Consider the following 14844-nt stretch of genomic DNA (forward strand, 5'->3'; position numbering starts at 1 on the left):
CCTCGATTCCTTTGGATTTGGCAATTTCTACCTCTTGGGAAATGAAACCTACTCTTTTTTATTTCTCGGCTCCTTCGGTTAGCTTCAGAAATGCTAAATTAAATGGACTCACCCCCTCGACACTAGAAGGCTTTAGCTAGAATTTAATGTTTCCTCCCATGGCAACTGGGGTTAGATGGGAGGAGGTGGTGTGACCAGAGATCCACGTGGTCACCTAATCCTCTCTTATGCTACCAAACTAGGTGCCTAGACCTCCAATATGATGGAAGTGGTAGCAATGCTTCACGAGCTTGATGTGGCAAGAGAAATAGGTATTTCTAAACTCATTGTGGAAGGCGATTCTAGTAATACCATTATGATTCTTAATGAAGAAGATAGGTTATATTGGAAAGCCACTCCTCTCATTTACAAGTATTGCCTCCTCCACCTTACATTTGATAATATTAGATCTATCATGTGCGATGCGAGAAGAATAAGGTGGCAGATAAATTAGTTGGATTGGGCATGATGGTTAATAATTTGAAAGTTTGGTTCCAAATGAACAAGGTACCCCTTGATGCCCATTCCATGATTTCAAATGACTTACATATTTATGATGTGTAATCCTAAGTTTTATTTTTTATTTTTTTCTATTCTTGCCCTTGCCTTTCCAAGTTGGTTAAGGTGACAAGAATTGATTTCTGCGAGTATCCACCATAGTTGAATTAGACCTGTTGCTTTCACTCTGTGACCTTTGGGTCTACGAAGATGGGAGGATATTTGAATCAAGATGAGTTAACTCTGAGTTCAAAAAGAATGGCGAGTTGTGGGACAAGGTTATCTAGGAAAATTTGGACTCGTATGTGGAGGGTATGACTAGTCATGACTCCAAACTCTCTACCACCTTTGTTCAAGCCTGGAACAATGCTACTGAGAAGCTGGTAAGTTTTACTTTTGAGGGTACTGAACAAATCATTGCGAACATTACTCGATTGGCTTTGGATGGTGTTGCCTTCCCTAAAAACCTTAAGGGAAACTACAAGGAGGACTTTGACCAATTTTCTCAACCTGGTGAAGGGGTTCTCTAAATTGAAAAGTGGCTACAATCATTAAGAGATCCCAAGTATATGGAAGGAGGCTGCCCTACTCCTAATGAAATACTTCACACTCGATGGCAAGAAGAAGACATTTCACCTTCAATTTTTCCCTATGTTGAACCATCTGCGCCATGGGGTAAGGATGAAATTCCCTTACTTGGTTTTGTCTTCCCTAACTCAATCTATTTCTGGGGTTGTTTCTAAAGGTAAACCACCCCTTCACCAAGATATTATCTATAGGTTGTATTATTTTTATTTGGACCAAAATCCCTCACGTGGGATCCCTACTAGTGAAGTTGGGTCCACCCTTGATCCCAATCTATATGTTGACCTCATTGTGACTTTGTCCAATTTTGCCAAAGTGTCCCACTCGGGCCCTAGATTGCCCACCCAAAAAAATCTCATTTGCATGGCCAAATTAAGGCCCAATGTCACTTCTAAAAAAGACCTATTTGAGGAACCCCCATTAGAGAAGATTACGGAGGTGAAAATTGTTGAGGATTTGGAGTTTGATTCTATTTCCTCTAAGGAATCCGAGTCCTTTGAAACAATGAGTTTTGATTGGTCTCCTTCCTAGAATGTTGTCGATGATGCTAACCCTCCCTCCCCCCACTAAGCCCTCGAGCTCTAATAATGTCCTCTCCAAGCTTGTGAAGGATATCCACGATGATGTGCAACAATAAGATAACTTGCTCAAGTGGATTTTCGAGCAGTTGAATGTTGTTATTAGGAAGATCAACATGTTGGAGGTACTTGTTGAGGCCAAAGCCAAGGATAGTACATGGATTGAGGGAGTAGATGATGATAGAGCCTGGAAAGTGGCCAATGATTTCATTAGTATTGTGGACAACTGGGACAAGATGAAAGGCAAAGTTGATCACCTATATGCTAAAATGAAAATGATGAATGAAAAATAAGTTGAAAGAAGTTTGGCATACCCGGGGGGCCTCAATTCTAAATTTGAGGTTTATAATTTAGATTGTAAGAATGCGGCCAATTTGCACCACTGTCTCTACAGGCTATTCACACCATTTGGGCTGAACTCAATTGGAAAAGGGAGAAGAAGGGAAAGTGGATAGAGGCCATGACTATTGTTGCTAACTTCCTTCAGAGTCTATGGTGAAAGCCACCCTAGATTCAACTTTGATTTCTTTTGGCTCTGGGTTTGGATCTTCTAAAATGGTGTCCTTTCTTGATAAATTTATAAGTTTATGCTAGGATTGGCAGGATAAAAGTTACCCCATGTAGTTGGCCATCCCTTTCTACCTTTCATGGGTGCTTGTTTTGGTTTTTGTGTTCTCTGTGTTTTGTTGTTAGTTCTGTTCTTGTTGGTATTTTAGTTTTTTGTGCTGGTTCTTGGGATTCCCTACTAGTTTTTGCTCTATTTTAGTGGGGTGTTTTTTTATTGGTTGTGCACTCCTCATGCACCCCAGGTGTCGTTTCTCAGTTATGTAATGGTGTGGGCCTATCTCACTTTTATTAATCAAAATATTGTATAGGAAAATGTGTATTTTTTTTTTTTTTATAGTTTCATGCCTTTTTCAATAGTTACAAAGGCTTGTCCATGAAAATTCTCATTTTGTTTTAGGTATGCATTTGATGGAATGACTTAATGTAGTTGTTAATTATTGTTACACTCTTGCATTAAGTTTGGTTCATTCCTTGGTCCTTATCTGGGTATACACATTTGCATCATTCATCATAAATTCAACCTTATCTAATTCCTAAGATCATACATTTCAGTATGTTAACTATTTAGGCATAATATTTTGTACTTACATTCTTAAGCACATCAATATATTTACTCATTATCACATATTAGAACTTTCCTAGATTAAATCTCATGCCACTTAGGATTGATCTTAAGGTGCTTTGTGTTGAAGCTCAAAAATAACAAAGGGGTTTCACTAGCTAGACAATATTATATCACATGCATTCATATTGGGGGGTTTAATATCCTGAAAAATTGAAAACAATATATTGCCTATCTAGTAAAAATAGGGTGGTTTTTAATTTAGTCTATGAAAAATACAATATTTGGTGAAAATAGAGGGGTTTTTAATTCGGGTTGTGTATTGGAAGGGGGTGAAAAAAAAGGTCTTTAGGATAATATTTTTTGAAAATAGGGGGATTATTTATTATGCCATTAACATACGTGATATAACCCAAGTTGACTAAGTGAAGCCCCCGTGAAAATTAAGATTGACAACTCTAAGTGGATGACTCAGAGACCATAAAAGGAAATGATATTTAATGTATTGTATATTTATATAGTGCTGAAAATTTAGATCTATAAATGTGTCAAAAGAGTTGATATTAAAGAAAATCTAGGATGATTAGGATATATAAAGATAGGATTCAAGAAGATACACTAAATGCTAAAAGGAGGATCTAGCATTAAAGAACAAAGGCGAAAGGATAATTCAAATCTATAAATACAATTAAATTAAAAATAATTTTGAATCTTTATTGAAGGTCAAATCATTAAGTATAAACTAGGTTTTGTAGTCTAGTTTAGTTTCAAAAAATTGTAAAGGTCAAAACAAAATCCCTAAGGTTTCTCTAGACTAGTCAACACAATACATATAAACAAAAACAACCTACCTAGACTAAAATCTAAACAGAATAAAAAATAAAATCTTCAATATTTAGATACTTGTAGAATTATGTTTTAATATGAAGAAATAAAATGGAATAAAAAGTAATTGTAGATTTCTAAAAATATAAACCCCTAAAAATAAACCAAATTGTGTATTGTATGTTAGATTCACCAAAATGAAAAGGAAAGAAAAACCAATCCTAGGAGTGCTCATAGTCAGTCAAGAAAATGCATATAAACAAACATAATTAGCTTATACTAAGGAGTAGATGGAATGAAAAAATCAAAATGTAAAGATTTAGATACTTGTACAATTAATTCTTAAATAGAAAGAAAGTCAAATGATAGATCACCTAGCTCTACTCTCAATTAATAAATTCCAAATGATGAAACCTTTATTTGCTTTAAATCTCAAAAGCTTTACAACAATCACTAAAATAAATTAGAGCCAAAATATTTTGCTCTACATTGCTCTTAGTTATTTTTGCTAGTATGGATCTATTCATGACTATTGAATAAGTCCATTTCTAGAAACTTAAAGTTTTTTGTACTTCATCAAAAATATTACATGTTAACATTGGAAACATATATATTAACTTAAAAAAGATACTTTTAATTAGTTGAGAGTCAATATTAAATCATAAATTAATCAAAACTTTTTAAATATATTTATGTCGAAGGCATACCCTATATGAAGTTTTTAACTTACTTGTTGAAATCAATAGTTCAAAATTGACTAGAAGGATGGAAGATGATTGAATTGATTCCAATTGTGTGTTTACATTAATATTAATTTAAAAAGAAAATGATAAAAATCTAAAAAAACATATTTTAATATGATTAATTAGAAAAAGAATGTGTACAAAAGAAAAATCTAATATTTTCTATTTTTAATAATAATATCTTTTAATGGTATCCTCTTTTATTTAAATATTTCATATTTTTTTTAAAGTTTGAAAAGAAGAATAGACAAAATTTTTAAAAAAGAAAGAATTAGCTACTTTTTCTAATTTTTTAAATGATTAATTTTTCATTAAGTGAAAATCTTACTTTAATTATTTATGTTTTTTAATGAAATTACAAATAATAATTTCAAATTTTTCAGAATTCATTTAATTTATAGTTATTTGTCTTATTAAAATTTTAATTATTGTAGAATAATTATATTTTGAATTAGAAATCTATTTTTTATTTATATCTTTTTGATAAGAATATATTTTAATTAATCTTCTTTTATTAGTATATTTTATCTTATTTTTTATTCAATTATTCTAATCACCATCTTCTTCTTTTAAGGTTTAATTTACATTAAGTTAAAATTTAATTTTAATTATTTGTCTTATGAAGTTAAAAATAATAATTTTAAAAGATAATAGAATTGATTTAATTTATACATTTGTCTTATTAATTTCTAATTTATTGTAAAATAATTATCTTTAAATTTTTATCTCTCTTCTTATTCTCTCTCTAACTAATAAACACACACTCGTTGTTTCTCCCTCCCTCTCTATCTCTATCTCTCTCTCTATCCCTCTTCATTTCTTTATATTTCCCTCTATCTATATCTCTCTCTATTTATCCCTATCTCTCCCTCCCTCATTCCCTTTGTATCCCACTATCTATCTCTTTATCACTACCTCTCTCTCCCTTTCTCTTCTTGTATATATCTATCTCTTACTCCTCTTCCAATATATGTCTAGCTCTTTCTCTATCTCCCCATATTTTGCTCCCTCTCCCTCAATATCTATTTATCTATCTCTAGTTCTCTCTATATATCTATATATCAATCTCTATATGTCTCTCCATCTCTCCCTCTCTCTATGTCTCTTTATATCTCTATATCTCTTTATATCTCTATATCTCTATCACTCTATCTCACCATTTATATATCTCTTTATCACTCCATATTCCACTATAGACCTCTTTATCCCCTATCTTTATATCTTTATCTCTCACTCTACAACTCTTTATCTCTCTATCTATGTTATCATCTTCCTCTCTCCATCTATATTCCTCTCTACCTCTATTTTCTCCCTGCCACCCCCCCCCCCCCTTCTCTCTCTCTCTCTCTCTCTCTCTCTCTCTCTCTCTCTCTCTCTCTCTCTCTCTCTCTCTCTCTCTCTCTCTCTCTCTCTCTCTCCCCTTATTTTTCACTAGATTGCAAACATAACATGTGCCTATTGGTTATGGAACTCGATTATCTTTTGAATTGAAAAGTTTTGTTTCAATTATAATTGAAACCTTGTAAGAGGATGCAAAGTGGATTTGAAACCATCACTTCTCCATTGAGACCTTTTCTCCCCCCCACTTTCTCTCTCTCTCTCTCTCTCTCTCTCTCTCTCTCTCTCTCTCTCTCTCTCTCCTTATTTTTCACCAGATTGCAAACATAACATGTGCCTATTGGTTATGGAACTTGATTATCTTTTGAATTGAAAAGTTTTGTTTTAGTTATAATTGAAACCTTGTAAGAGGATGCAAAGTGTATTTGAAACCATCACTTCTCCATTGAGACCTTTGTTGCACAAGCAACATTATTTTCTAAATTTGGCCTACCAATTGATCTCATGTACTACACAAATTTATGCAAAAAATTGACCAAATTTTTCCCTAATTGACCTTTCACACCTCTTCGGCATACCCATTGCACACTAAGATACGATTGCTAGTAATTATTACTACCATAACAAGAATTCATAAATAAAACTTAAAAGAGAATTAATAAATAACAGAAATAAAAATTATTTAAAATTATCATTTATTAACTCAACTTATAATTAATTAAAACTATTTTCAATATTTAATTTAAGAGATTACAACATTTCATTATTTTGAAAGTTGTGAACTTCAAAATGAAATTATATATGACAATGACATATATACACTGATTCCACTCTGTACAGCGATTTAAAAAATTAAAAAACTTATGAAATAAATCTGCATATCATATCTATGGAAAATGAAATGAATCTGCATATCACATCTATGAAAACTGAATACAGCAATTAAGAAAATGCCTACATTCATAAATATAAAGTATCAACAATTGTATGTAGCACACTCAAACTTTTCCCCTCTTCACCTTTCTTCACCTCCAACCGAAACCCCTTCTTCATTATTCCATGCCTCCTCAGCGCATTTGAAATTTCCATATAATTACAACAATAACAGGTCAAATTAGCAGATGCTACCATTGTAATTATCCATTCTCCTTCACGCACCTTAAGCCCATAGTTGGGATCAAGTGATGCATTTATATCCTCTACTGAAGTATGGCTATCAACCACAACAACAAAGCATCCAATAACGAAACTCAATTCTAACCAGTTTGGACAAGCACCACTTTCAATCACTCCATCGACGCCAATGTTAGCATCAGAAAACAGACATTCATTTAAAGAGGACTCTGCTCCGTCCACTGGTTTTCCAAGCATATACATTACCTCCGATGGGACACCCTGAAATAAAAGACAAAATACTCAAATCATCTACCTCAAATTCTTTTCATGTACACAGCACTCAAAACATATTACTTAAGAAAAAATAGAATTTTGTTAAGAACAAATTACAAGGCAAAGCTCAAGGGATCTAATGAAATAAATAAAAAGACTTCTGTAAAAAATGGTATATTTATGCAGGCCAGTGAAAGAGGAGTATTGAAACCATTACCTTCAACTTATGAATGCAATTCCGTATTACTGCATTGCTGCAGTAACAAAGTTTCATATATTTTGGTAGATGGAGGTCTTCAATGCCTGATATGCTATGTAGATTCTCACAGGAGTCGATAACAATTCTCTCCAAGTAGCTCAGTCTGAAAAGATTTGGCAACTCCTCAAGCTCTGGACAGTCGCTAATAATTAGCTCTCTAAGCTCCATATGGTCACAGATTCCTGCTACTATTTGCAAATCTTTGCATCTTTGTAGAGACAGACTGATGAGTGTGGCAAGATCTGGCAATTCCTCCAGCTCAGGACAATCACTAATACACAACCGTCTAATCTCAAAGTTACCTGACACACTCTTCAAATTATGACAACCATTCAATTGGAGATATTCTAACTTTCCACATCTATCAATTAAAATCCTCTTGAGGCAACTTGGACCTACAAAAGCTGGGATCTCCACGATCTCAGGACAGTCACGGATGCTTAATTCTACAAGCTTTTGACAACAAAACTGTGCTGTTTTTAAATTTTGACAATCGTTCAGCACAAAGCATTTCAGCATCACATTTCTATCAAATTTTATCCTCTCCAGACACCTCATACTACTGAAACACAAGTACTCAAACTCGAGCTTTCCACAACCAGAAATTTCAATTTCTACAAGATTTACAAGATTGGGTATTCCTAACACACTTCCCAGTTTTTTACAATTTGTAATCTCAACATAACTTAATGTCTCTATCATTCTTAAATCCACTTCCACAAGTTCCTTCATGTCATGAAGTTTGATAGACTCAAGGCTTGGATGGTTCATTTCACTAATTAAGATCTTGGATACACAGTCTTCATCGCTGATCTCCAGCTTTTCAAGGCCACTCATAGGGCCCTCAGCACTACAGGACGGCCTTTCATTATCCCAGTCCATCTCATTAAATTGGAAATTCAAGATAACCAAAGATTCACGCAGAATGTTCTGGCCTCTTTTAGTGGAAACCTGCTCCCCCTTTAATGTGGAAGACCTGAGGCATAAACTACAAAGATTCATATTGAGAGATTCTAGTAAAGGCAAACCTGCTATTGGCAATCCTCGGGAATCTAAGAGAACTTTCTCTAAAGTATCTGACATTCCTAGATCTGGGATCTCTTTCAAAAAAGTTTCAGAAATTTGCAGCTCTTTCAACTGGGAGGGTACCTGAAATTCAAGATAAATTTGTGTAAAATTCTCAACGATTAAATAAATAGCCAAGAAACAACCATACCATGATGAATTTTACACTTCAAGGAGATTTAGTTTTTGACTGAGAAGATCAAAGTACCTGCATGTGATCCTCCCACAACCTATTGAATCGTCCACCTTTTATTTTTAAACATTGCAATTTTCGAAGAGGAATCCATGATGGAATGCTTGGTAGTTCACTGGAATTGCCCTCAAGCTGTAACCATAGTAAGAAAGCTGATGTCTCAACACAACTATCTGATTGGGCTAAAAAGAATGTAACTTGAGAGCCCATGGACTCGTCAAAAATGGATTGGAAACACCTGACATTGGTTTTGGCGAGTATAGTCTCATGACCCATTAATTCCTGCATGCACAGAATCAGCTCAGATTTCTCTTTATGTAATAAAAAGTTAAGATCTGGAATATTGCAATATTAAGGATAAAAACTGAAAGGATTACCAAGGATTTCAGATCTTGAGGACGCCACAGGCGATGAGGAGGGCTGTGCTCATGTGCCATTTCTCTTCCCAAGTCCCTCAGGTGGTTATGCATTCTCAATACAGCTCCCTCATATGTATTGAAATTTTCTATTACCTTTTCTTCTACAAGACACTTTTCTTTGAGTGTTTGCATTGTACTTTGAGCGTCCCATCCCGATCCCTCCCATACTCTTTCAGCTATACTCTTTGGTTTCCCCACAAAAAAGCAAGCAATATCCATGAAAATTTGTTTTTCTTCATCTTCTAATGCATCAAAACTTATTCTAAGTCTTTGCTTTACATCCTGTGGGAGCAGCTCTTTAACTTCAATCAACATTGACCTCCAATATTCTTGATCTCTACCACGAACTTGTCCACCCAGAACTTCAAGAGACAAAGGTAAGCCTCCACATATGCCTATGAAGTCGTCAACCAGCACCTCATACCCGCTGCGTGGATGAGCTTGGCTGAAGGCATGCCAACAGAAGAGTTCCCTTGCATCATTTTTATCCATTTCTTTTAAATTATAATCAACAGTAATCCCTGCGGTTATAAGCACACCCACGTCACGGGTCGTAACAATAACCAGACTATTTTCCGATTTCTTTAAGATATCCATGATTCGTAGAGAACTTAACTGCACCACATTATCGATGTCATCTAAAACAATCATGAAGCTTAAAGTGGGGCTCCTTTGTAGATAATCTTCAATACAGCTTGTTCCTTCCTCTGTGCTTCTAAATGTCAGATTTTTGTCGAAGAGATCTTTGAGAAGCCGACTTTGTAAAGAAGGTAGTTCATTTCTCATAGACTGTTCTCTCACATCAGACAAAAAACTTGCTCCATAGTAATTTGAACGCATTCGGTTAAACAACTCTTTGGCGAGAGTTGTCTTCCCCAGTCCGCTCATGCCAAAAATGCCAATGATGTTAGGCTTATGCTTCCTTTCTCCCAGCCCGTACTGGTTTTCAAAATCTTGTACACGTTCATGAAGGCATCGCCTTTCAAAATCTTTCACAAGATTTTTAAGCCCCACTGGATGTTCAGCAACATGCAAACATGTTTTCCTTTGAACTTCCTTTTGCACAACTTCTACTATTTTTTCGCAATCCCCAGCACTGAAACATTATAAAATAAAAGAAGTATCTCGTGAGAAAATGTAACTTAGGAAAATCATACAAGGTAAAACTACCTTAAGAAATATTACCTGTTATATTCTTTGCCGGCTGTAAATGACAGAGACTGAAGGGCTTTCATCCAAGCATCAAGCTTGTCCGAGTATCTGCCCTTTTCTTTATACTCAAAGAATGCATCATGGTAATGTCCACTTTGTATGTAGCGGAGATCAGAAGGCTTCACTTTATAATACACGGGAATAATTTTAGCCTTGCTTTCTAACATGAGAAGCAGCTCAGCCAAACACCAAGGGGACTCTGCATATCTTGGGGAAAAGATGGCTATGTGTACCTTAGCAGAGCGAATGGCTGTCTCAACATTAGAAGGAAACGAATTTTCAAGTTCCTTCTCTTGGGAATTAAGAAATGCCCGTATTCCCAACTGCTCAAGGGAATTGTAAAGCTGAGTAGCCAGAGTAAGTTTGACATCGAGGCCTCTGTGGTTGATGAACACATCATACAATGTTGAAGATTCAGAAACCTTCCTTCTTTTGCCGGCAGGTTCTATTTCAGAGAAAGCACTAAATGCCTGATTTTCCTGGTTAGATGATGAAGAAGATGCCATTGCTTCCAATTCAAAGGCTAACAACCCCTTAAGAATTAGAAAGAAAGAGCAGGACGCCAAAGATTAGATTGCGTAATGATAGATGAGTTATATATGGAAAAGAAAGACAAGCGTGAATTAAATAGACAATACCGCAGGTGGATTCTGTACTTTCCTTGTTCCTTCCTCGAAACGTCAAGGAAAAGAAGGAGGAAAATCTATGCTAGCGCTGACCTGTTCAAAGAAGCCGGCAAGATCAATTCCTTCTCGACAAATTCAAGGCAAACAAAAGAATGGGAAGTAAAATACGAGAAATTAGGAATCGGTCATTTCCTGGAAAGAATCGAAGGAGAAAAAGAGAAATAAAATGGCGAGTAAACGAACAAGTACATAGACAAACGAGATTGGACTTGATTTGTATAATGTTTTAATACAACCTTGAAATACATACAAGTTTGTCTAGAGCATTTATAAAATATTTTTATTACATATTTGCTTCGATCAAATGGAAGAAAATATTTGTAACAATTTTAAGTTTGATCATATTATAGTTGTTGATTATTCTTTATGCTTGTACAAAATGAATTTGGGAAAACCTTTTTAGTTGTTCATTTATTTAATTTCTACACATTGAAACAAGAAGTTTATGGACTTCTATCACAAATGTATGGTTGGTCTTGTGTAAAAAGGTACAAATTGTAGAAAACTAAAAGTTTGTATTAAGAAAAGAGAGAATATAATATTGGTAGTGTGGGAAAATCACTCTACACAATAATATACGAATATCAAGCATGCACATGCATACCATCAAATAGTGAATACATTATATTTGATTTTTTTCAAAAGCATATATTGTGAAGATTGTAACAAAATGAATAAATTGAAAGTTTACCTTGAGAAGGTTGCATTCAAAATTGTGTACCTATACTCATTATAATGAGAGAGATGTACTTGAGACTCTTTGTTTTTCATAATAATTATGTATGGAGTGTTTTTTATTCTTGAATATTGATTAAAGGAGAATGGTGATTCTATTTGAATATTTTTTTTAATTTATCTCTAGCTATAACTATTAAATTTAAGGATTGTCTTTTTGTTTTACCTATATTGGATCTTGCTTTGTTGAGTATTAATCCTTGAGAGCTATGAATGGTAATTTCCCATGCCATGGACAATGATATTTGTTTATGGTTACATAAATAGATGGATGTTGCTTTGTTTATCAGCACTTTCTCCAAAAATTGTCTTACCTCCTCCCTCTATCAACAACCACCAATCAACTACCTACTCCCCCCGCAGAGTAGACCACATCAATACCACATCAATCTGGGATAAAAAGATATGATTTGAGCTCAACATAAGACCAACCATCTTCAGCACAAAGAGGTATGCGCTCTTGGTTTCCAAAACCATCTTCAATGCCGAAGAGGTAATTTGTGTCATAAACAACATCTTTCTTATCCCATGACACGTTACACATTGCACATAGCAACTTCCAACACAATGACACCTCTGTCATCAATAATGGTCACCTTACCAAATACAATGTAAGTACCACATATAAATTACAATGACCAAGAATATGCACCTTCCTTACCTCATACTACCTATCAAAAGTAAACTCAACATATAAAAAATGCCATCTACCAAAAAATAACTCTCCATGACTCCTCCATTGAACTAGTAACCATCATTGTCATAATATAAATCCATCATAGTTCCAATATAGCAACCTACGACAATAGTCCTTTAAATTTTAGGACTTCCAAAGTGGGTGTAAAATAGAGTAAATAAAATAAACATGTTTGGACTTTAAGTTTGCAACTCCTTAATTCCAACATGCACATTACATGATGCTTAACTAGTGAATATATGAAAACTTGTGCAAGTGAGAATGGGATGAGGTTGAATATATAAAAATATGTGTAAATAGAAGGAAATAGAGATGGAGAATCATTAGAGAATGAATAATATATTACACAAAAAAGTATGACTTGTTGATACACAATTTTGTTAATTCATTCCATTAAAAAGGAGACCTAAATTAAATGAGAATTGACATAAATATTATTATTCTATTATTACATTGGAGCTCACCGAATGATGATGAACCCCCTTAATAGTGTAACTCTCATTGTTTAAATTTTTTTTGTTATTTTGTTTATGTAACTTGCTACTATTTCTGGATTTGATTGTGTCTGTGTTTTTTTGCATCAACATTTCGAATCACACTCTGTGATTCATCATCAGATGACAGAGAGTAAAGGAGTCGAGAAAATCATACTCTGTGTTTGTGTCTTGTTGTTTAGGCTTGGCCCACTTAGATTTTGAAATTGTGCCTTCTACCACTTGGACCTTTGTATTTGAATAATGTAAAATTTTCCCTTTTTACTATACCCAGAGATATTCTATAGAAACATCACAAAATCTCATGTCATGTACAAATATCATTAAAAAGTAAAACATTTAATAAAAAAATATTTAGAAAAATAAAACTATTAAAATAAATAAAATCATTCTCAAATAAAATAACAAATAAATATTCAAATAAAAAATACAACCAAATAATTCTTAAATAAAAATTAAATTTTTTATTGATGTAATTAATAAAATAATATAAAAATTAAATTAAATAACTCTTTCTTAAATAAAACAACAAAGATCTGCTTTTCTCGTTTATAATGTTTAGTTGTGATTTTTGGGGGATGAGGGGGTGATCTCTTTTTCATTGATATATACTTGAACATGGGATATATACTTGAACATGTGATATATACTTGAAGACTTGGATGCAACAAAATGGTAAATGGCTTAGAAAATGGGATATATACTTGAACATGTGCCCCATGAATAGCAAGGAGATAAAGGCATATGTTAGAGATATGTTCCACAAGCGCACTTAGGGTAAGGAGCTAGGGAGAAAGAAAAAGTATTATATTGAAGAGTTTAACCCCTCGTGTAACCATTAACAAAAAGTGTACATAGGGGCCAATTTATCGTGGAAAGCCAAAATCCTAATTGCTCAATTAAGAACTAACTCCCATCAGCTCCGATGCAAAATTGGGCGTTGGAAAAGACCAAAAGAAAATTAAGAGGAAATAGTGTGCATTTTTTGCACTTCGGATAAGGTTGAAACAAAAAAACACTTCATTCTAGAATATGACGCTTTCAAGGACAGCAGGGACAGTTATGAAACCACTCAGGCAGACTACTCTTGGGATAAGTTATTCAATGAGGGGTGTGTGGAGAGGCTAGGGGCTCTCATCATAGGCTGCACAAGAAGGGGTCTAATGCAGAAATTGATTCCTGAAGGGATCTGTCCCATAGACTATACTTAGCCTCATGAACGTTAAAATAATTTCTTCTTTTCGATTGAAAGTTTGTCTATTTTCAAAGCATTTACCTCCTTCTCTAATTTCGGTGTACCGTGGATTGTCCAATTTCTATGAATTTTCCTTCATTTGTCTGCCTTGCATATTTCGAGGAAAATGCTGAACCTACCACCTTGTCTGAAGGCATCGGCGCTTGCTTAATTTCAAAGCGTTTTCATTAAATTAGTACCTAAATCAAACAGAATCCAATCTCCTTTTCCTCGATTGAGGGTTTGTCTATTTTCAAAGCATTTACCTTCCTTCTTCCCTGATTTCGATGTACTATGGATTGTCCAATTTCTATGCATTGTCCAAGAACTCTTTCTTAAATAAAACGACAAAAACGTGCTTTTCCCGTGTATGATGTTTAGTTGCGATTTTTTTCGGGGATAAAAAAACAAAAGTTCAAATTAAGAATATGCTATAAATCAAATAGAATCCGATCTAGTTTTCGTCGATTGAGGGTTTGTCTATTTTCAAAGCATTTACCTTGCATTGCCCAATTTCTGTGCATTTTCCTTTGTTTGTTTGCCTTGGATTAGTGGATATTTCGAGGAAAGTGCTGAACCGACCGCCTTCTCTGTAGAAATCGGCGTTTGCTTAATTTCTACTCGTTTTCCATACGCTTTAGACGAGGAGTACTGAACCCGCCTTCCTGATGATCTATTTAATCCACACTAGCCTAACGCTTCCACATAAACTCATCATTCATTACG

General features: G+C 34.3%; 1 protein-coding gene across 1 annotated transcript; it reads right to left on the reverse strand.

The window, feature by feature from the left end:
* Window positions 1–6695: 6695 nt before the first annotated feature.
* Window positions 6696–10778, reverse strand: LOC131864161 (disease resistance protein Roq1-like). The gene is made up of 5 exons (XM_059215179.1): window positions 10246–10778; window positions 9019–10156; window positions 8657–8923; window positions 7342–8532; window positions 6696–7130 (listed from the first exon to the last, which is right to left on the reverse strand). The coding sequence occupies exons 1-5, from the start codon at window positions 10776–10778 to the stop codon at window positions 6696–6698; spliced, it is 3564 nt and encodes a 1187-aa protein (XP_059071162.1).
* Between the last annotated feature and the right edge of the window lie 4066 nt (window positions 10779–14844).

Source organism: Cryptomeria japonica, unplaced genomic scaffold (assembly GCF_030272615.1).
Source record: "Cryptomeria japonica unplaced genomic scaffold, Sugi_1.0 HiC_scaffold_78, whole genome shotgun sequence".
In the NCBI taxonomy this organism is placed as follows: domain Eukaryota; kingdom Viridiplantae; phylum Streptophyta; class Pinopsida; order Cupressales; family Cupressaceae; genus Cryptomeria; species Cryptomeria japonica.